At 60.6% G+C, this 19,893-nt stretch overlaps 2 protein-coding genes across 2 annotated transcripts; one reads left to right on the forward strand and one right to left on the reverse strand.

Annotated features, from left to right (window-relative positions):
- Positions 1-4,950: 4,950 nt before the first annotated feature.
- LOC117310692 (melanoma-associated antigen 8-like) lies at positions 4,951-5,724 on the reverse strand. The gene has a single exon (XM_033850388.1). The coding sequence runs from the start codon at positions 5,722-5,724 to the stop codon at positions 4,951-4,953; it is 774 nt and encodes a 257-aa protein (XP_033706279.1).
- Positions 5,725-8,975: 3,251 nt separating this feature from the next.
- Positions 8,976-17,915, forward strand: LOC117310693 (paraneoplastic antigen Ma6F-like). Its single transcript, XM_033850389.2, is given in 13 exon segments — positions 8,976-9,154; positions 11,492-11,902; positions 11,905-11,949; positions 11,985-12,218; positions 12,346-12,435; positions 12,833-13,042; positions 13,045-13,476; positions 13,478-13,822; positions 13,928-14,153; positions 15,707-15,817; positions 16,145-16,316; positions 17,273-17,548; positions 17,706-17,915. Coding segments are annotated over 12 exon segments (2,691 nt in total). The 5' UTR covers positions 8,976-9,154; positions 11,492-11,562.
- Positions 17,916-19,893: the final 1,978 nt, after the last annotated feature.

Raw genomic sequence — 19,893 nt, forward strand, 5'->3', positions numbered from 1 at the left:
CTCCCTCCCTCCCTCTTTCTCTCTTGCTCTCTCTCTCTCTCTCTCTCCCTCCCTCCCTCTTTCTCTCTCTCCCTCCCTCCCTCTCTCTCCCTTTCACTCTCTCCCTCCCTCCACCTCTCTCCTACCCTCCCTCCTTCCCTCCCTTTGTCTCTCCCCCTTTCCCTCCCTCCCTCCCTCTTTCTCTCTCGCTCTCCCTCCCTCCCTCCCTACCCCCCCCCCCCAACCTGTTCAGAGAAGCAGCCAAGTGAGGGACCAAGAGAAAACCAGCTGTCTGCGAGCCAGGAAGAGACGCCTTCCCTCACCTGAGACTGCACTTTCCAGCCAGTTGACGTTGGACTTCTAGCCACCAGGACTGGCACCCAGTACATTTCTGTAGTTTTAGCCACCTCCTCTGTGGGACTTGGCTATGGCAGCTCTAAGCAGACTAACACAGCCTGCTTTCATTATGGGTACAGCGACCAGACAGCACCGCAGTACGGGAATCACAGATTTGAACAGCACTGTACAAAGACTAGGTCTCATGACATGTGTAGACTATTTGCCCCAAGAAGAGAATAGACACGTGCTCGTCAAGCGTACCTAGAACGTTCTCCAGGGTACTCCACGCGTCAGGCCACACAGCATCCCTCAGTAAACTTAAGGGATACAAACAAAAGGGCTGAAATCATACAAAGTATGTCCTCTGGCCAAAATAGAGTGAAATTAGACCTCAATAACAGAAGGAAATGTGGGAAATCTGCAAAGAGAGGGAAATTGAGCCGTGCGTCCCCAAATAACCGCATTAGTCTGGGACGATGCCAAATCCCACAGCACAGGATGAGGGGCTGAAACAGCAGACACAGATTCTCACGGTGGTTCCGACCAGGAGGCCGAGAGGGAGGGTCCAGCAGGGGTGGCTTGTACTGCGGCCGGTCTCCTTGGTTGCAGGTGGCCGTGCTCTTACCGCCCCTCACGTGGTCACCCTCTGTGCACGCACCCCCAGCCCCTGCCTTCTCTCCTTGCGTGTGCTGATCCGCTCTTCCCTCAAGGGCACCAGCCATCTTGGATTAGACCTCATCCTAATGGCCTCATTTCAACCTAAGAACCACTAACTCCAGCCACAGTGACATTCTGAGGTTCTAGGGGATTGGGGCTTCAACATGCAAATTTTGGGGGGACGCAGTTCAGTCCATAACAATAGCCCAGGGAACGTACAAGACATCACAAGGGAAACTAGAAAATACTTTGAAATGAAGAAAACACATACCAAAGGCCCCAGGACTTATGGCACGCGGCCAAAGAGGCACTTGGGACCTAAAGCTGCAAACACCCGTGTTCCAATGGAGGCGACACCTCAGATCAACCGCCTCATCTTGAACGGGGACAAGCGAGAAGACGAGGAAGGCGAGCCCAAGCATTCTGACAACAAATGTTCACGAGGAAAGAAAAACTGCGCTAACCCACGTACGCGGGGATCCCAAGACGTGCACTGGTCGGGAATCCTCACAACATGGGGGAGGGCGCATCCTTCTTACACACTCAGTAACAAGAGCTACAGCCACCGACCACTTCATTTGGCCCAGGCTTTTTACAAGCAGGTCACATCATGGGGAAACCCACACCAATGCTTTTGCCTGGTACTGTTAGGAGGCCCATTTTACAGATGGAGAAATCGAGGCGTAGGGAGTCTCCATGATTTGATCAGCTTGTCACTAGAAGGACTCTTATTCGAGCTAAGCATCATATGCGTGCAAAGACCCATCCCCGCACTGGCCTGACCTGTCTCCCCAACAGTCAAGGGGGATTCAGCTGTCCTCCACGGGGTCCTACTACCTGACGCCTCAGGCCACATAATGGAGAAAACACAGGGAAGCTGGGCATTAGTGCCCATGAGAGCCTGACACTGGATTCTGCCCACGTGGCCTCCCCAGCCCCATCAGGTCACCATCTCTCGTGAAATGGACACGAGGGCCAGGGAGGAGGGTGAGGGTCTAGGACTGAGGGCGTGAGGATGGAGAAGGGTCCCGGACGTGGGGGTCCGAGGCACGGCCCTCTGAAGGCGGCTCCTATGCCCAGGCTTGGGCCCTGCTCTCTCCTTCCACTGCCCACTCTGCTCCCTTCTGTCCCAGCGGCGTGGTGGCCCCACGTTCTCCTGCAGGCTCACTTCCCCGGGCACACTGGCTGTCAGGCAGGCGGCAAGCTTGCATTCAAAGCACGGGGGACCGCCGGGCTGGAGGGCTCTCTGCATCCCCACGGGGCGTGAGTGTCTGTGCCCTTCAGGGCCCTGCGGATGCCCCTCCTCCTGGATGCTTGCTCACACGTGGCTTTACACCCTGCTGCTGTCTTGTGAATGTCACTTGGCTTCACACCCTGCATCCCGCCACCAACCCAGCCCTATCCCTGTGCCCAGCCCCAGCTCAGGGACCACGGACAGGCACAGGCCCGGGCCCCGCACTTGCTCACAAAGGCCCCTAAAGCAGCAGCCGGCGATATTTGCCACAGAGGAGGGTAGGCGAGAGCCAGGCAGGAGGTCAGCCCTTTGCCAAGGAGGCTGGAGCTCAGAGCAGACGTTAGCTGGGGCTGGGGAATGGGGGCTTCTCGGGAAACAGGGCCACGGCTGAGACAACTCACACCAGCCCCTCAGGGGGCAGGCTCAGCGCACGTAGAGAACGTCAGAGCTTCCCGCTGATGGGCAGCAGCTCCCGTGTGCCCTGCGCCGCCCTGGTCAGGACTGGCTGTGTGCCGGGGTGATGTGTGCTCGTCCAGAGTCTACTGGGGAGGGCGCTGCTGCCCCCCTGAAAAGTGTCTCCCTGAATGTCCCTGGGGCGCTCTTGGCGTGTCCCGGCCGCTGCTGCGCCGCCTGCCACGGCCGTCCCTGGGCTAGCACTGCCCCCCATCAGTCAGTTCACTGCACGAACGGGCACTAGGAATCCCTGCTTTCCCCCGGGAGTGCTTACCATTTGTGATGACAAAATCCCCTTCTTTTCCGGCAGGAGTGTCTGAGCAGGTTCCATTGGCCCTGAAATTCTCCACCTTTTCCAAGTGCCCACCTGCTATATGGCAGGTGCTTCAAATCCAGGATCCCACGTAATGTTCACGTTGTCGTACGGCGCTCAGCAGGGAGGGCTGCCTCTTTAGCCCCCGGCGCCGTCTGCACCTCCCACTGCAGTGACCTCCCAATCCCATTAGGCCCAGGAGTTGCCCCTTCCTTTCGATGCCAGGTCACAGCCCAAACCTGTGGGTCTCTGATGCCGACATATTTCTGCACCTGCCTGAACGCGGGGACACTGGCGGACGTTGCTTCTTAGTGGCTAGGACTTATTTCTAGTATTATTCTGATCCCAGACTCTGTCCTTCTCCCCTCTGGAAATTGCTTTCTTTTCATGACATCTCAGAGAATTTGCAGCTCCATAGGAAACGGAATAGAAAACCAGTCAAAATTGCTGTTCTGTGTGTTTTACTCCTGGAGGATTTATTATTCAATTTGGATGTGTATGTGTGTGTGTGTGTGTGTGTGTGTGTGTGTGTGTGTGTGTGTGTGTGTGTGTGTCTGTCGGCATGGAGGGAAGGGTGGTGATTTCCCCAGCTGGGTGCAGCTCACGCGAAGCTCCCAGGATTCCAGTCACACGGCGACTCCTTTCCACTTCGGCAGCCTCTCTTCTTTCAAACCCCCTATTTTCATTCATTTCATCCCACTGAAATCTAGACCTTGCTCACAAGTGGCCAAAGGAAACTCCAGGTGACTAAAATGGTCGTTTCCATACAGTTGGTAATTGGCTCTCCCAGGGCAGGGAGAGGAGGGCCAGCCCCGGGAATACCGAGCAGGGCTTCAAAGAGCAAGACCCTCATTTCTCTGGAAATCCTTGCAGATGGCGGCTATGAAACACCTACCTCTTCACTGTGGCCCACTGCAATGCAACAAGAGCCAGCACCCCTTCCTTCCTGCCCCAGGGCGAGACTTCTCTCGGCTTTATCCACGACCCGGAAGGACATCTCACAGCAATGTCCCATTTCAGACTTTCCCCTGCAACCCAAGACACACCCTCTGCATGTCTGGCTGCTGCCACCACCCAGCTTCATCACCATCACCTCCCACAGAAGGAACCCCCACTTCCCAAAGGCCCGAAGTGCCCTGGCTCGGGGCACTTAACACTCCAGGGCTCGCTCCTGGAGCCCCACCGCCTCGTCCCATGTTGTCTTATTCTGTGGGACTTAGGGGACGTCTCACCACCTTCCTCATGTGACAGTGGCTCCTAGACCATCACTCTAGGTGTGGGTGTGTCCTGCTTTTCCTAGCGTTCCCGCTACTAACACAGGCCCTTCCGGAGAGCAGAGGCTCCGTGGAGGTCTGCGGAATAAACAAGCCAGTGGGCAGGGGGCTTATTGACGCAGATGAACCTTCTCCTACTTTCTTAAAATACCCGCGCAAATCCAACTCAACAGGGATAGTTCGTTTTATTTACAGAATGACAGACAAGACAGGGAAGCAAGAATTGGAACAACAATGACTCTTATTTTTCTATTTCTTCTCCCATCTATAGCACTGCTAAGTACTTCCACCTTTCCAGAGCAGTTCTGATTCCAATTCCCTGTTATCTTGTATACGGTCACAAAACGAACTGGGAGATTTCCCAACCTCTCTTACAAAACAGCAAAACTCTTGTTCTTGAACTGAATTAGTGCAAATACCTGTGGGATTAACGTCATACACAAAGTTAGACACTGAAGCTTGTTTAGTCTTCTATTCAAAGAACCAACATTTGAAAAATTCCTAAAGAAAACAGACATGGAAGTCCATGTCAACATACACAACAGGAACCCAAAATGCTGCACACCGGCTTCCCCCAACTCGCCCGGCTCTCACTGCTTAGAAGGCTGACCGCTCCCTCTTCAAACTCAGAGTGAAGGAGCAGCCCCCCTTCCTGCCCCACGGGAGAAGCTGCTGGACGTGGGACTGGCTGCTGCACTGGCTCAGGCTCCCTCTTCCTCATCGCTCACACTCCCTGCAGACACGGATGGGAAGAACCTGGGAGCCATGCTATTGATCCTGAGCAGATGCTGCAGGACCTGACACTCGCTGGCCTCCGCGTAGGCCCGGGCACCCCACAGGAACTCGTAGCGGGCAGGGTCGCTGTGGGGCACCTGCCGGTACTTCAGGTAGCCCGTCTGCACCCACACTTCGGTGAGCAGCTCCCTCCCGCCACAAAACCCCAGGGTGCCTAGCTTTCCCCACACCTCCTCCTCAGGGACGCGGTCACCAAACAGGGTGACCATGGTCAGGACCAGCAGAGGGAGGCTGGCCTCGGGCGTGCGCTGCCAGTCGCTCAGCACTGCATCCCAGGTGAGGCCCAGGGTGGGGACCAGGACGTAGGTGCGCTCGCGGGGGTCCACCTCCTTCACGGCCAAGCCAAACGCCAGCAGCAGGCACTCGCAAGCATGGCTGTAGACCACGGGGAAGTGGTCCCGATGCTCCCGGACGACCGTACTCAGCATCTCCGCCTCGGAGGTCGGCTCCCCGGTACGAAACTTGACGAGCAGGAACCCCACCAGGTCAGCCATCAGCGCAACAAGTGCCTCGCGGGACAAGGGATCGGCATAGGCGGAGAAGGAGGGGGCGCCAGGGGAGGCGGAGGACGAGGGGGATGCGGCCTCCTCCCCCGCAGCCCCCAGCAGCGGCGCCTCCACAGGACCCTGGGCCGGGACTGGGGCCTCAAGGTCGGCCTCAGGCTGGCGGAGCTCACTCATCTCGACCGGAGGCCTGATCACTGGGGTCGGGCCGCCCACGGGAGTGTGGGCAGGGGACCTCGTACCTGGGGAAGAGAGGGGATGTGAGCGGCCTCGGCGGAGAAAGGCACCCTGGGCAGCCCTGACAAAGGGCCACTTACAGGTCTCGTCTCAAGGGCTGCCCTCGGGCCTCACAGGGGCGCTCCTCCCGGGTGGCCTGTCCCCTGCCAACCTGAAGAAGGAAGTGAGGGGGCTCCTCAGGGTGCAGCCAGCACGGCCCCAGGTTCTGGGGCTGACAGGGCGGTGGGGTGACTTGGGTGTTGTGGGGTCCCCTCTGTTCTGGGAGGGGGAGCCCCTGGGTACACACTCAGGGCACGCACCTCCCCTTGGCTCCTGGCGCTGCCTGGGCCCTCCTCTGCTCTGTGCCCTGAGGACACGGTCCTCAGACCTGGGCCTTCGCCTCCCGGTTCCTGGAGCCCCTGTAAGAGGAATGGAGGGCGCACCGCTTGTGTACACTGTGGCACAGCTCTGGGCCTCGGTGCTGGTAGGAGGATTGGGCCGGACTCTGTGAGGTCCCCCCAGTGCTGAGTTCTGGGGTGGGTGGTCCCCTCGGGGTCGCTCGTCGTGCTCACTGTTCCCCTTAAGGGCCTGGACCCTCCCCTTTGCAGGCCGGAGGGGAAACTCAGAACAGGACCCCGAATCTGAACAGAAAGCAGTGAGGGGGCCCCACAGGTGGCCGCACCTGCCCAGGGCCTCCCGAGGGTCCTAGGATGGGGAGATGCTGGGTCCTCACCTCCTCCTCACATCCTGCCTGGCCTCCCAGCGCTGACCACAGGGGCAGGTTTCTGTTGAGGCCCCTGTTCCAGGGCTGGGGGTCTGCTCAGTCCTCCCTCGGGGTCCTGGGAGTCCACCTTCTGTGGACCTGAAGGCTCACCCCTCACACCAAACACCTGACCTCCTGAGGACCCCGACCCAGAGGTCAGGAAACATCTCATCTGCTGACCGTGCTCTGGCGCCTCCAAGGCCCCCGTGGAAGGGCAAAGGATCCCTCCCTGTGTCGGGGTCTAACGTCCTCAGTCCTTCCTTCCTCGCGTGCAGGCTGGGACTCTGGGCAGGACCTGGGATTGTCCCGTCTGCCAGTGTGAGTCCCTGCTCCTTATACCAGGTCTCCAGTCTCTCCGAGACCCTGACGTCAGGACGTCAGGACAGGCCTACCGTGCTCATCCCACCCCGGGGCCTCCCACGGCCACCTGCAAGGGCGGTGACCTGGTGGGTCCCTTTTGTCCTCCCTCAGGGTCCCCTCAGTCCTGCCTAAGGGCCCTAACCTTAGTCCGCCAGGGACCTGACATTTTACCCTCTGCCCTCATGAGACCCCGCCCCTTATCCCAGGTCCCCAGCTTCTCTGACACCCGGATGTCAGGAAGTGCTGCACGTGACGGCCTTCCAGGGCCAACTGAGTTCTGGGCTGCAGGCTGCCCTCAGTGCTCCCTCAGGGCCCTCACCTTGACTCCACACAGAACCTGGGATTCTCCGCAGTGCCCACCAGACACCCCGCCCCTTATACCCCCTCTGCAGCCTCTCTGATACCCCGCCCCGTGCTCCCCTCTCCAGGGGGTCTCAGACTCGGATGTCAGGAAGTGCTGCACTTGTTCATCCCGCCCTATGGTCTCCAAGGGCCAACTCTGTTCTGGGATCCAGGCTCCCCTCAGTCCACCCTCACTGCGCTCACCTTAACTCAAAGCAGGACCTGGGATTCTCTCCCGTGCGCACAAGACACCCCGACCCTTATACTGCCTCCCCAGCTTCTCTGAGACCCCGCCCCATACTGCCCTCCCCAGCGTCTCTGAGACCCGGATGTCAGGAAGTGCTGCACGTGCTCATTCCGCCCTATGGCCTCCCAGGGCCAACTGTGTTCTGGGGTCCAGGCTCCCCTCAGTCCTCCCTCAGGGCCCTCACCTTGACTCCACGGAGAACCTGGGATTCTCTCCCGTGCCCACGAGACACCCCGACCCTTATACTGCCTCCCCAGCCTCTCTGAGACCCCGCCCCGTGCTCCCCCTCCTCAGCGTCTCTGAGACCCGGATGTCAGGAAGTGCTGGACGTGCTCATTCCGCCCTATGGCCTCCCAGGGCCAGCTCTGTTCTGGGGTCCAGGCTCCCCTCAGTCCTCCCTCAGGGCCCTCACCTTGACTCCACGGAGGACCTGGGATTCTCTCCCGTGCCCACCAGACACCCCGACCCTTATACCCCCTCCCTAGCCTCTCTGAGACCCCGCCCCGTACTCCCCTCCCCAGCGTCTCAGAGACCCGGATGTCAGGAAGTGCTGCACGTGCTCATCCCGCCGTTTGGCCTCCCAGGTCCCACTCTGTCCTGGGGTCCAGGCTCCCCTCAGTCCTCCCTCAGGCCCTGGGAAGTGATTAGCCCGTGAGGGGGGAGCCCTCATGAATGAGATTACCTCCCTTATAAAAGAGGCCCCAGACGGCTGCCTCATCCTCTTGTGCCATGTGAGAAGATGGCTAGTTGATACAGCTAGACAAGAAACCAGTCCATATAAAGAAGAGCTTTATTACTATTATTTATTACTCAGCCGTACAAAGGAACGAAATTGGGTCATTTGTAGAGATGTGGATGGATCTAGAGACTGTCATACAGAGTGAAGGAAGTCAGAAAGAGAGAAACAAATATCGTGTATTAATGCACATATGTGGAACCTAGATAAATGGTACAGATGAACCGGCTTGCAGGGCAGAAATAGAGACACAGACGTAGAGCACAAACATATGGGCACCAAGGTGAGAAAATGGTGGGGGGGGGGGGGGGGGGGTGATGAATTGGGAGATTGGGATTGACATATGTATGCTAATAGGTATAAAATGGGTAACTCATAAGAACCTGCTGTATAAAAAAATACATAAAATAAAATTCAAAAGTTAAAACAAACCAAAGAAATAAGAATAGGTTTATGACATTATCAATCACAGTAGAAAACCACCTGTAAAGACAAATGGACGTACTTGCCACAACGGGCTCTGCATCGCCAAGTTCGCTCCCCCAACTCCGCAGCCTCGCAGGAGGCCTTCCTATTGGTGGAAGGCCAATGGGCGTGTCTTTCGCTTCCGGAGGCGCCAAGCCTTGGGACCTCAGGCCCTCAGTGCGCATGGCTACTGCTGCTTCCGTAGCAGAGCGCCTCCTCACGTGCTCTTCTGATCCAACCAGTTTCTCGGTAAAGAGACGTCTAGAACTTTCTCCCTCATCCTCCTGGGGCTTCCGGGAGCACCCGGAAGCCCACGTGGCGTTCGCACAGAGTGCCTGGGACAGTCGGCGGCACAGTTCCTGGCTGCTCTGCTGAGACGAGCTCTTCAGCCCCTCGTGAGCGGGACTCCGGAGCCATCCACAGAGTCAGAGCGAGTCAGGAGACAGGCGGGGGCTCTGCCGGGGGCTGGACTCCGCAGGTACCGGGGGCCCTGGGAAGGAGTGGAGGTCGGGGGAGGGCTACGGGCTGCTCGGTTTGGGAGTGGGGGGAGCGGCGGCGGAGGGTAGCGGGCTGAAGGGGGGCTGAGGGAAGGGTCCCCCAGTGAGCGGGTCAGAGGGGAGGACCGCTGGCTTCCGGGGTGGCTGGTGGGGGGCGTTCTGGAGTCCGGGTGCAGAGGGTGGGGCTAATGGCTAAGCGTGGGGAGGGGGCCTGAGTGGAGGGCTTCCTGCTGGTCGGGTGGGGCCGGCCTTGGGGGCCAGAGGAGAGGACGACTGGCTGCGGGGGTGGGGAGGACGGGACGGGACGGGACGGGACGGGCGGGCCCCACCCCCGGGGCCGAGACGGGAGGGGAGGGCTAGCGGCTGCTGCGTGTGGCGGGAGGAAGGGGGAGCTACTCCTGGCTGAGGCGGGGGTCGATGGGGAGGACTCCCGGGCGCGGGTGCGGTAGGCGTTAGGGGAGCTCCCGCCGGGGCGGGGCGTGGGGTGGGGGGGGAGGACGCTCGTGGCTGTTTGGGGGCGCCGGCTCCCGGGTGGGCGGGGGCAAGACGGGTGGGCTCTGCATCTGGGGTACGAGAAGCGAGAGACCCTGGCGCTGAGTGTGCTCCGGGGAGGACTCCCCGGTGTGGGGAGGTGAGAGAGGCAGTCTGACCTCTACGCATGGCGGGGCGCCCGGCTTCCAGGGCCCAGAGCGGAGCGCCACCAGCTGGTGGGTGGGGGAGGGTGTATGGAGGGGATGCAGTGCGAGGGGTCGGGGAGGAGCCGCCTGGCCACGGGGGCGGGGGGGGGGGGCGTAAGTGAAGCTGAGAGGGGGAGGCGCTGGGGCTGCTGTGATCTGGTGGAGGCTGTTGGCCATGGCAGATGGATTTGTGGGGGTCCAGGGAGGGGCTCTGGCCCACTGCATGAGGCATCGAGAGCTTCAGGTCGCCTCTGTCCGGGTGGCACAGGAATTGCAGAGGTGGGTGGGCAGGGCAAGGCCCTGGCCTCCACACAGAGTACACAGATTCTTTACGAGGGTGCTTTGCACATTCACCCGGACACGCCATACCAGAGTTGTAAAACAGTCTCCATAAATTTAGCAGTATTGCAAGTTTCCATGATAAGTTTTCTCATCACGGGGGAATTTTATTTGATGGTACTAATGATAATATATCTTCAAATATTGGGAAACCCATGGATCAAAGAGAAAAATCACAGAGGGACTTAGAAAATGTTTCCAAGTGAATACTAAAAAAGCACAACTTACCAAAATTAGTGGGAGGCAGCAAAAAGCGACAGAGGAAACTGTATTCCTCTAAATGCTTCTGTTAGAAAAGAGTCAGGACATAAAATCAGTGAGCTAACAGTCCATTGAGAGATGCTAGAAGAAGAAGAGCAAAGGAAACATAAAATGAAGTAATAAGAGAGCTAAGAGAGGAAATCAGTGATAGAAAGCAAATTATGGACACGGTGAACGAAGCCATGCGCTTCTTTCAAAAGAGCAAGGAAACCGAGCAAGTCCTAGAACGATGAATCACGGAAACATAGAAAGAACGCTGATCCCCAATATGAGGAATGAAAGAGGGCCAACGTTACGGATCAGATGTACATTAACAAAGAGGATATAGGGGAATATTATGGGACATTATGGAAATGTTTATGCTAACAAATTGGAAGACTTGAAAAATTCCTTGGGAAAAAGGCAGCTTCCTAAAACTGAGGGCAGAAATGTAGAAAAAGGTGACGAGCCTTCTATCTGTCTTTTTTTAAAAAAATTATTTTATTTTACTTTATTATTGTTTCTTGAGTCGTACGCAACAAGTGCTCTTTTGTTATTATTTTTAAATTTTATTTTTACTTTTGGCTGCGTTGGGTCTTTGTTGCTGCGCGCGGGCTTTCTCTAGGTGCAGCGAGCGGGGGCTACTCTTCGTTGCGGTGCGCAGGCCTCTCATTACGGTGGCTTCTCTTGTTGCAGAGCACGGGCTCCAGGCATGTGGGCTTCAGAGGTTGTGTCACGTGGACTCAGTAGTTGTGGCTCGTGGGCTCTAGAGCGCTGGGGTCAGTGGTTGTGGCGTGTGGGGTTAGTTGCTCCGCGGCTTGTGGGATCTTCCCGGACCGGGGATCGAACCTGTGTCCCCTGCACTGGCAGGTGGATTCTTAACCACTGCGCCACCAGGGAAGTCCCTAGCCTTCTATCTTGTAAATAAATGTAATTTATAAAAAAAGTTTCCTAAAGTCAAACAAACCAAACAGGGCAGGGAGGTGCTCCAGGCTGCTGCTGTGAGGGGCACTAGGGTGGGCTGTGTGGCACAAACATGATTCTCTCCTCTTGCACCCACAGGCCGATTCCCACACTTCAACAGCCTGTGCACACCTGTTTGATCGCTTCCCCCCACCCTCAGGTCCTCGAAGATGGCGATGGCTCTGGCGGTATTGCGGGACTGGTGCAGGTCGATGGGCGTGAACGCTCAGCGATCTCTGCTCATCCTGGGAATCCCAGATGACTGCAAAGACCAGGAATTCCAGGAGGCTGTGCAGGCTGCCCTGCGTTCCCTGGGCAGGTACCGAGTGCTGGGCAAGGTCTACAGAAAGGAGCTGGGGTCGAGTGTTGCCCTGGTCGAGTTTGCTGAGTGTTTAAATCGAAGCTTGCTCCCCCGCCAAATACCAGGCAAGGGAGGGCCCTGGACTGTGGTCTGCCTGCCCCAGGCCCCTGATGCTGATTCACAGGATAGACCCAGTTGCCCTGCGCAGCCCAGGGACAAGCAGTGGTTGGCAGGGCGGGTGAGGCAGGAACTGCAGGTCACTCAGGAACTGCAGGGAGGAGGAAGCTGCAGGGGAGGCGGGAGTCGCAGGTATGGAGGGAGACACAGGTGAGGAGGAAGCCTTAGGTGAGGAGGGAGCTGAAGGTGAGGAGGGAGCTGCAGGTGAGGAGGGAGCTGAAGGTGAGGCGGGAGCTTCAGGTGAGGAGGGAGCTGAAGGTGAGGAGGGAGGTGCAGGTGAGTAGGGAGCTGCAGGTGAGGAGGGAGCTGAAGGTGAGGAGGGAGCTGAAGGTGAGGAGGGAGGTGCAGGTGAGAAGGGAGCTGCAGGTGAGGAGGGAGATGAAGGTGAGGAGGGAGGTGGCAGGTGAGAAGGGAGCTGCAGGCGAGGAGGGAGCTGAAGGTGAGGAGGGAGCTGCAGGTGAGGAGGGAGCCTCAGGTGAGGCAGGAGCCGCAGGTGAGGAGGGAGCCTCAGATGAGGCGGGAGCTGCAGGCGAGGAAGGAGCTGCAGGTGAGGCAGGAGTTGCAGGTGAGGCAGGAGCTGAGTCAGATGAGGAAGGAGCTGCAGGTGAAGCAGGAGGTGAAGGTGAAGCAGGAGCTGAGTCAGATGAGGAAGGAGCTGCAGGTGAGGAGGGAGATGAAGGTGAGGGAGGGAGCTGAAGGTGAGGAGGGAGCTGCAGGTGAGGAGGGAGCTGCAGGTGAGGAAGGAGCTGCAGGTGCGGAAGGAGCTGAGGGTCAAGCAGGAGCTGAGGGTCAAGCAGGAGCTGAAGGTGAAGCAGGAGCTGAGTCAGATGAGGAAGGAGCTGCAGGTTACAGAAATGTTGCAGGCGTGGCAGGACTTCTGAGTATGGCAGGACCCACGGGCGGGGCAACGGCTGCGCCTGAGGAAGCAGTTGTGACAGCGGCAGGCGCCATGGGTGAGGCAGGGCCCGGGACCCAGCAGTGGAGGCAGGCCTCGCAGCCCGTGCTGGACAGCATGGGCTACCAGGAGCTGGGAACCTTCTCTGGGATGGAAGAGCCGGGCCACGGGGAAGGGTCCTCTGAGAGCTGGCTGGAGCAGGCCAGCCACACGCTGCACCTGTGGCGCCACGTGTCTGAGAGGGAGAGGAGGAGGAGGCTGGTGGAGAGCTTGCGCGGCCCGCGCTGGACCTCCTGCGCGGCCTCCTGGCGGAAGATCCCGAGCTGGCTGCCCAGGACTGCCTGGCCGCGCTGGTGCAGGTGTTTGGGAACAAGGACCCCCGGGGGAGTGCTCGGCTGAAGTTCGTGACCTGTGCCCAGCGGCCCCAGGAGACTCTCTCTGCGTACGTGATGCGCCTGGAAGGCCTGCTGCAGTCGGCCCTGGAGAAGGGGGCCATCCACCCGGCCATGGCGGACCAGGCGCGCGCCCGGCAGGTGCTGACGCGGGCCCGGCTGAACGACACGCTCCGGGACACGCTGAGGAGGCGGCGGCTGATGAGGAGGCCTCCCGGCTTTGCGGGGATGCTGCGGCTCATCCAGAAGACCGAGGCCTGGGACGCCGACCCGGCTAGCAGGGAGCACTTCCCAGGGCAGGAAGAGGCCCGTGTGGACGTTTGCAGTCCTGGCAGCAGCCGCCCAGGCCGCCCCGGCCCATGAGGCCATCACCGCAGGCACCACTGCACATGGCACCAAGGCCTCCCCGGCCGGTGAAGATAGCACCGCCCAGGCCGCCCGTTCCAAGGAAGGGAGCGCCGAGGACCACCCGGCACGTGAGGAGGCCAGTGCGGCAGTTGCCGGCACTGCCAAGGCTGGCGAGGCGGCCCCTGAAGACCATGGTGCCGCCAGGGCAGCCCCTGAAGACCATGGTGCCGCCAGGGCAGCCCCTGGCCCTGGGGAGACCAGCAAGGCGTCCACGGCCACTCAGGAAGATGGAAGTGCTGCCGCCCCTGCGGGCCTAGGTCAGGCAGGACCCTCAGATGCCCCGGGGTCCCCATGCCTGGCCGGATGGGCAGTGCTTCCCCCGGTGGCCCCAGGAGGTCCTGGCTGGGAGCCAGAGGGCCTAGGTCAGGCAGGACCCTCAGATGCCCCCGGGGTCCCCATGCCTGGCCGGATGGGCAGTGCTTCCCCGGTGGCCCCAGGAGGTCCTGGCTGGGAGCCAGAGGGCCTCGCCCAGGCAGGAGGCCAGGAGGCCGAGGAGACCCCCGAGGAGGGGCTCAAGCCCATCCAGAAGAGCCGGGAAATGAAGGACGGGGCTGCAGAGATGAGCCCCCCGGGGTCCACCTCGGGCCAGTAGGCTCAGCAGGCCCCAGGGCCCCCACGCTTGGAGGCAGGGGGAGGCCAGGCCTGGCAGCCTACTGGCCCCATATTAGGGGCCACTCCAGGTGCCTGGGCCTCCCTCCTGAGAGGGGACCCCTATTCATCATCCCCTGGGGCAGGTTGCTCCCTGTACTGGCAAGCCCAAATGTGTCCCTGTAGGCCCCAGAGGGACCCAGGTGTCAAGGAACCCCCCAGCCCCCGCTCCCCTTCCCCCAACACACACACCCTAGCCATCGTCCCCCGCAGAGCCCTGAGGTGCGCCACGAGCCAGCCAAGGCTCTGGTCTCTGTGGGCCAGCGTCGTGAGCTCAACGTGTGCTTTCTGGGCATAGATTCAGGCCCAGCGCTGCCTGTTGTTGTGGAAATGTGCATGTGTTCTCCTCTGAGCGGTTCCCCCAAGCCCTGCGCTGGCGTGGAGACCCCGAGCCCAGTCCCAGGAGCCGGCGGGAAGGACGGGAATGGACGAGGTCACAGCCAGCGCCCACCCCAGGACCTGGGAGCCCACCTGCGACCTTCGAAGGAAGACCTTGACCGGGGCTGCAGGAGGTCTGCGGGAGGCCCCCCAGGGCTTGTGTTCTGCTGGGCCACCCCGTTGTTCCTCGGGACTCCACGTCCCCGGCTCGGTGGCGTGCGCCCTGCTGTGGGACTGTCCTGTGCCCGCCATAGGGCAGGGCCAGGCCCCGGGCATGTGGGCCAGAAATGGAGGGTCTGCCCTGGGGGGAGCGGGCATGGCCGGCGCCCATCCTCCTGGCGAGAGGCCACCCGCGGGGCCTTCAGGAAGGGAGACTGTGGGGAGATGGAGGGCCGCCGGGTGGGGTGTAGCGGAGGCACCTTTTTGAGGACCCTGGTGGGGCCGGGACCCGTGAGCTCCGGTGGCCGTTAGAAGTTCCTCTGTGTGTTGTTATGCCCTCTGTTCAGTGGTTTCAGTCAATGTTTCTCTTTAATAAATTTCCCTGAACGTTTCATCTGAGTCTGGCCTCTGCTGTGGGCAATGGAGGGAAAGGGCTGCTGCGGGTGAGGGCGGGGGTCCAGAGTCCGATTCCTGCTCAGCACCCATGGGACACCTCTCCGGGGAGAGGGTAAGGTAGGCACTTTGCAGACCCAGACATCGTGAGGGTTTTTCTTCCAGTTCATAGGTGAATTGTAAAGTTTTAGCGCCCTTGACCGTGGGCCGCGTCTCGGGCGATGCTCGTGCTTGAAATCATGGGTGCTGTGCACGGCCCGGAAGGCCAGGGGGACACACAGGAGGACTTCTGACCTCGTGGGTCACACGTGGGTCCGTGCACGTGTGCCTGGCCCGGGGGCTCCGGGACCAGAAGGCCGTGGCCGGTTTGCACGAGCGCTCGGCCTGTGGCTCTGCACCCGTGCACGAGTGTCTTCGTGCCCCCTGCGATGACGGGCGTGAAGCAGGAGGCTGACATGCTGACGGGCCTGCCCTTTAGGATGTCACTTCCTGGCTGGGCTGTGCTGTCACCCCCGAGCAACCGGAGCACTTCTGTGAGGGGCTGAGCGGGAGTGTGAGCCCAGGGTGCTGCCGGCCGCGCTGCACTGTCCCGTTTACGTGGCGGAGGGGCACGCCGTGCTCCGCATGGCTGCGGACGAGAAGGGCCCCGCCGCGGGCAAGGGCGCCCGGCTTCGGCGAGGCGCCTCTTCCTCCCGACACAGCGGCTCCGGCCCTCGGCTCAGGGACCTGCACCCCCCAGTCCCTCGCCCTGGACCAGCCCGTGCCCGCGGGGCACCCCGACCTCAGGCTGCTGCCTGGAGAAGCCGCTTTCCAGGATTTGACGGAAGAGCCTTTGTTGAAAAGGCCTCGCACCGCCTGCGAGGCCGTGTGGGGAAGGCAGCCTGCTCTTCCACCCCTTTCCCAGGAAGCTGTGGACGAACGTCCACAGCAGTCGCTTTGCATCCATTGGGTGGAATGAAGACGGGACTTGCATAGGCGTCAACAGGCCGCTGTTTCAAAAGGAGGTTTTGGACAGGGGCGGGCCTAGACAAGGTGTTCAAGACAGAACGTGTGGAGAGCTTCATCCGCCAGCTTAACCGCTATGGATTCAGCAAAGTGTACCAGGACATGCACACGTCCCTCTGCGTGACCAACCTGTCCACGAAGGAGCGGCCCGCCCACGTCCTGAGCGAGGTAAGGAGGGCGGGGGGACGGCGGGGGAGGAGCCCTCTCCAGGGGCTGAGCCGCTGGGCCCGGGGGTGGGGGGCGGGTGCCATCCCCGGGGCCGCCTGGGACGGCGGCAGGCGTGTCGGGAGAGCTTCCTTTAAAGGTGGTACTTGGGCACCGGCGTGACGGCCGGAGCTGGAAGTGCCGTCGCGCTGTGTTGGACGTTGTTATGGGGGGACCCGAAACGTTCTCAGCACAAGGACGTCACTTCTCTCCCTCCTCCTTTTCCCTTTGCTGTGTCTGTGTGAGGTGATGCGTGTGAACTGGACCCCCCTGTGGTGATCATTTCACAGCACACGCGGGCAAGGCGTCATCCTGTACTCCTGACACGTGGGCAGTGCCGCTCGTGCCTGACCCGCAGTCACAGCGGGGGACAAGAGGACACTGCTGCAACGCTGGCCCTTCCCGTCCTCCTGCTCGGGGACAGTGGCCCGCCGGGGGGAGGGGGGAGGTCTGTGTGCCCCCTTGACTCCCATAGCTCCAGAGCATCACTTGAGTGGGGGCGCAGGTCCTTTCCTGGGAAGCAGTCAGCGTCCCCGGTCTGGCCCCTGGAGGTGCTGGCCAGGGGCGATTCGGACACTTCCTTAGAAAGCTACCGAACCTTGTTGCAGTCTCGTACCTGCAAACGCCAAGTCCCCTTTCGTGGGCCTTGTACTCGTCCTAAGGGGCCATTTTCAGTCATTTTCCAAGGGCGAAAGGTGATGGTGAGTGAGCGAGTCTCGGGGATGTCAAAGCTGGGGCACAGCATCCTGCTGGGACCGGGTCCCGCTTTCTCCAAAGAGGCCCTGGGTCGGCTGGGGGAGGGCGCCCAGGGGCCCAGCCAGGCGGCTGCTGCTTGCGAGCAACTCTTTTGTGACTCGGGGTTTCCTTTTCTCTCTCAACTGCGACCTCAGTTACACTTCTACCACAGTCCCCTGTTTCAGAGAGACTGCCCGCACCTCCTGGTGAGGATGAAGCCCAGAGTACACACTAAACCAGCATCCGGGCAGGTGGACGGCGAGCCGGCAGCCCCGGGGCACCTCCCGGCGCTCAGTGCCGCGGAGCCGCAGGACGGCCTCCCACCGTCTCCTGAGCATATCCAGGGGACCCCGAGCTACCCGACACTCGACCATGCCTCCGCCCTGGCCGGACTGACTCTGTCGCTCCGGCCCCTCCTCGGACAGCAGCCGAGCCCACCCGCGCCGCATCCCAACGTGCAGGTTCTGGTCCCTCTAGTCCTGCCTGGCAGGGGTGGCCCAGCCAGCCGAGGTCCCTGGCTCTGCTGCGCCTGGCCTCCCGCCCAGATGAGTCCTCCCTGGCCCGTGCCGGGCCTGGCCGCCGCACCCCCCAAGTCCTCAGCCTTCCCCCCCCGCGCAGCTCCGGGGGCCGCGCTGCTGCCTCTTGCGCACCCTGGATGCCCGAGGTGGCCGCCAGGCCTGCCGCCTCCCTGACCTTGATCCGTCGGCCCCTGAGCCCCTTTGCTGCTGCTGCATGGGCTCCCGCTGTTTCCTGGAATACCCGACCCCTCCAGGCAGGCCCACAGAGGACCCTGACCAGGCAGACCCTGCAGACACACGGAGGTGGTAACGCGGCCAGAACCTTGCAGGGCAGTAAAGAGCACGGGGACATGAGAGCGATGTTCCACCCAACACGTGTTTGGCGCCTCCGTCCTGGGCGTGGCTGAGCAGTTGAGTCCCCTCAGCAGGAAACGATGACAGGTGACAGCCCACCCCCGGCCCAGTGCGGGCACCTAGCAGGTAGCCAGTGAAGCCCCTCAGACGACGTGCCTCCACTCACTAGAAAGACCCTTGAAGGGCTGGACAAGCACAAGGAAGGCCTGGCATCCACGGGTTCATGGTTGCGGGGACACCGTTTCCAGCAGAGTCTCGATTTGACAGATGAGAAGAGCTCAGGCCTCCCCTGGTCAGAGGCCTGAAAGAGCCCTTACTGTCCTGAGACGCACAGGTGTGGAGGTGACGGTCCCTGGCAGGGGCCTGCGGGTGTTCAGTTTGGGGGTGCTCTCTGGTGTCTGGACAGCAGGATTGAGGTTTGCTTTTCACTGTGGGTCCTGCGTCTGGAGACATTTTCCTGGTTCTCTTTTCCTTGCCTTTCGAGCTAAACACTTCAAGGGCGCCATGCTCCACCACCCTCTGGGCGCTGGGTGTCGCGCTTATACCGCGAGTCCTTGTGGTCAGCGCCCCAGTGGTGTGTACAGAGCACTGAAGGCCAGGGCGCACCCCCAGCTCACAGTTGCTGCCCTCCACGTGTGGGGGATGGGCCGGGGGACCTGGCCAGGACTCTGTGGCTGTCACAGCGATAGGGCGACATCCCCTCCCAAACACTGCTAAGGAGGGGGCGGGGAGCGGGAATTGCCTGGAGTTCCAGGGGTAGGACTCTATGCTTTCACTGCGGTGGCCCGGGTTCAATCCCTGCTCGGGATCTAAGATCACCCAGGCCTTGTGGGGTGGCCAGAAACACAGAAAGAAAAAAAACAGGTGGGTTTGGGGAGGAGGGAAGTAGACCCAAGGTACCAGGAATGATCCAAGCACCAGCAGCCAGAGGAGCCCCGGGTCTGCCCGGGTGAGGGTGGTCCCATCTGCCGCTCCCGTCTGTCACAATGCAACAGCTAGTGTGACTCAGTGGGGTAGCCTCTTGAGCAGCCCAACAGCAGCGCCCCAAGTGAACGATGCAAAAATGGACAGAGGGGACGGAAGAAACCGGTCTACAGTAGAAGTGGGAGACTTCGGTCCCCCCTGTGATGGATTCAAATGGATCCCCCAGCTCCCACCCCAACCATTAAGTCCACCTGTTGCAGTGCTAATCCCAAGGCGCGTGTATTTGGAGATAGCGCCCTTGGGGAAGTCAGTAAGGTTAAATGAGGTCACAAGGGTGGGGCCCCAGTCCGACAAGAGCGGTGTCCTTTGGAAAAGAGGAAGAGACACCGAAGATCTCCCTCCCTCTCTCCCTCCCTCGCCCTCTCTTCCTCCTCCCTCCCTCCCCCTCTCTCACTCTCTCTCCCCCTACCTTCTCCCCTCTCTCTTTCCCTCCCTCGCCCCCTCCCTTTCTCTCTCTCCCTCCCTCTCTCCCTTTCACTCTCTCCCTCCCTCCCTCTTTCTCTCTCTCTTTCTCCCTCCTCCCCTTCTATGGCCCTGTCCATCCCTCTCTCTCCCTCCCTCCCTCCTTTCCTCCCTTTGTCTCTGCCCCTTTCTCTCCCTCCCTCCCTCTTTCTCTCTCTCTCCCTCCCTCCCTCTCTCTCCCTTTCACTCTCTCCCTCCCTCCACCTCTCTCCCTCCTCCCTCCCTCCTTCCCTCCCTTTGTCTCCCCCCCTTTTCTCCTCCCCCTTTCCCTCCCTCCCTCCCTCTTTCTCTCTTGCTCTCTCTCTCTCTCTCTCTCCCTCCCTCCCTCTTTCTCTCTCTCCCTCCCTCCCTCTCTCTCTCCTTTCACTCTCTCCCTCCCTCCACCTCTCTCCTACCCTCCCTCCTTCCCTCCCTTTGTCCTCTCCCCCTTTCCCTCCCTCCCTCCTCTTTCCCTCTTTCTCTCTCCTCTCCCTCCCTCCCTACCCCCC

This window comes from Tursiops truncatus, unplaced genomic scaffold, assembly GCF_011762595.2.
Source record: "Tursiops truncatus isolate mTurTru1 unplaced genomic scaffold, mTurTru1.mat.Y mat_scaffold_129_arrow_ctg1, whole genome shotgun sequence".
Lineage (NCBI taxonomy): Eukaryota > Metazoa > Chordata > Mammalia > Artiodactyla > Delphinidae > Tursiops > Tursiops truncatus.

Bases quoted from the DNA above. Each gene is read 5' to 3' on its own strand.
- LOC117310692 (XM_033850388.1), bottom strand. From the start codon at position 5,724: ATGAGTGAGCTCCGCCAGCCTGAGGCCGACCTTGAGGCCCCAGTCCCG.